Source organism: Microtus ochrogaster, unplaced genomic scaffold, assembly GCF_000317375.1.
Source record: "Microtus ochrogaster isolate Prairie Vole_2 unplaced genomic scaffold, MicOch1.0 UNK21, whole genome shotgun sequence".
Taxonomy (NCBI): Eukaryota; Metazoa; Chordata; class Mammalia; order Rodentia; family Cricetidae; genus Microtus; species Microtus ochrogaster.
The window spans coordinates 1,690,955-1,693,106 of NW_004949119.1; the positions used below are offsets into that span (position 1 = coordinate 1,690,955).

At 44.5% G+C, this 2,152-nt stretch overlaps 1 protein-coding gene across 4 annotated transcripts in view; it reads right to left on the bottom strand.

Moving 5' to 3' along the window:
* Usp54 (ubiquitin specific peptidase 54) overlaps positions 1-2,152 on the bottom strand; it is a 103,729-nt gene that overhangs the window by 2,236 nt on the left and 99,341 nt on the right. For all 4 annotated transcript variants that reach the window (XM_026789521.1, XM_005367628.3, XM_026789522.1 and 1 more), the window contains one exon: positions 1,465-1,651. In XM_026789521.1, the coding sequence (XP_026645322.1) occupies positions 1,465-1,651 (187 nt within the window). The remainder of the gene's footprint in view (positions 1-1,464; positions 1,652-2,152) is intronic.

Below are 2,152 nucleotides of genomic sequence, written 5' to 3' on the forward strand. Positions count from 1 at the left end.
GTTTTTTGAGATAGGATTTCTCTGTGCAGTCCTGGCTGTCCTGGAACTTGCTCTGTAGACAAAGCTGGCCTCGAACTCACAGAGATCCACCTGCCTCTGCCTCCCAAGTGCTGGGATTAAAGGCATGCACCTTCACTGCCTAGCATTTTTTTGTTTGTTTGTTTTTTCAGTTGGCTTTTCTTAGCAGTTAAGTGTCTTCTCTTAAATCCTTGTTAAATTTCTGAGACTGCTGCTTGTGTTCATACTACTCTTACCTCATATACAATACAGAAAGTCTTTTCTATACATTTCTTTCACGATAGTATTTGTGACATTGGAATCAGAAGGACTGCCCTGTGTATTAAATGATATTAAATGATATTTCAAAGTACCTTTATCCAACAACCATTAGGTACCAAGTAGTATGTCCTCTTTCCCTACTGAGAACCACAACCAAGTGTAAGCTAAACCCATCGGGAGGAAGATCTTCCGACGGAGGTCAATGAGAACCAGTGATGGAGGAAGGTCATTGGTTAATTAGGTTGTTTTTTCCCCCCCCCCCGAGACAGGGTTTCTCTGTGGCTTTGGAGCCTGTCCTGGAACTAGCTCTTGTAGACCAGGCTGGTCTCGAACTCACAGAGATCCGCCTGCCTCTGCCTCCCGAGTGCTGGGATTAAAGGCGTGCGCCACCATTGCCCAGCTCATTGGTTAATTAATAAAGAAACTGCTTGGCCCTGATGGGTTAGAACATAGGTGGGTGGAGTAAACAGAACAGAATGCTGGGAGGAAGAGGAAGTGAGCTCATACGCCTTAGCTCTGCTGTCTGGGGCAGATGCGATGAAGCTCCGACCCAGGATGGACGTAGGCTAGAATCTTCCCGGTAAGCACACCTTGGGGTGCTACACACATTAATAGAAATGGGCCAAGCAGTGTTTATATGAATACAGTTTGTGTGTTGTTATTTTGGGGCATAAGCTAGCCAGGCGGCCGGGAGCTGGGTGGCAAGAAGTAGCCGCAGCTCCTTCAACAAGCCAGAATGGTGCTGCCCATCTTCCTGAAGACCATCTGGGTCTGTACCTATGACATGGGTTCTCAAGGTACAGTGTCTTTTCGGTCTTCCGTTCATTTCTTCCCTCCTACACCATCCCTCAACTGGAACTCAATAAATAGCAGGGGCGAAAACTAGCTAAAAGAGGTGATACTTTCAGTTTGGTGGAGGATCCCAAAGGCTAGTTATTAACTACACTTCACCACTTCAAAACTACTCTTTCACAACTGGACAGTTTGGTTCACTCTCAACAATGGAGCATGGTATCTAAAAAATTATTCAGTCATACTTCATGAAGATCAGTGCTTGATCTTAAAACAGTAATTCATATATTTATTCCAGTCTACCTTGGGACACCCCACTTTCCCCGTAGGTATATTGATTTGACCCTGAAAAACAATCACACTTTAGCAGATAATATTAATTTGGGGTGTTACCTGGGGGTCTACAGGGCTCCCCTGCCATGCTGGGCATCAGAACATCAGGGGACAGGAACTGTGGTTGGGGAGGGTAGAGTTTAGGATCAAGGAGCAATACAGGAGGGTCATGGATGACAGGGAGGGAGGAGGAGCTGGAACAATGGTGCCCGGTTTCCAAAGTCTTTTTCCTCACGTTTGATGAATCCTTTTAATGAGACAAGACAAAAACACACACACACACACACACACAAAGATGAAGGTTAACATGGTAGGATGCGGTTGGATAAACACAGTGAGGCAAGCGGGGGGAAATGGAAGAAACTAGAACAAAACACCTTTTCTAGAGAAGGACTCATCTTATTCCACTATACCATTTGTTGGGCTTCCTAGAAAAGGCTTACGGTCCTCTCCTTCTACCATTTCCACCATCCTCTACCTTCCTAAGTTCACCATCGGGGCCTTTAGCAATCTCTTCAATGCTAACAGTACAATTAAAGAGATTGAAATAGAAATTGAAAATAGGAGCTGATTAATACATGCACACCTATAATCACAGCTCTCAAAAGACTAAGCAAGACTACTCTGAGTTTAAAGCTAGTTTGGCCCATATAGTAAGTTCAAAGATGTCTAGGCTATACTAGTAATACTCTTTCTCAAAAAAAAGGAAGGAAGGAAGGAAGGAAGGAAGGAAGGAAGGAAGGAAGGA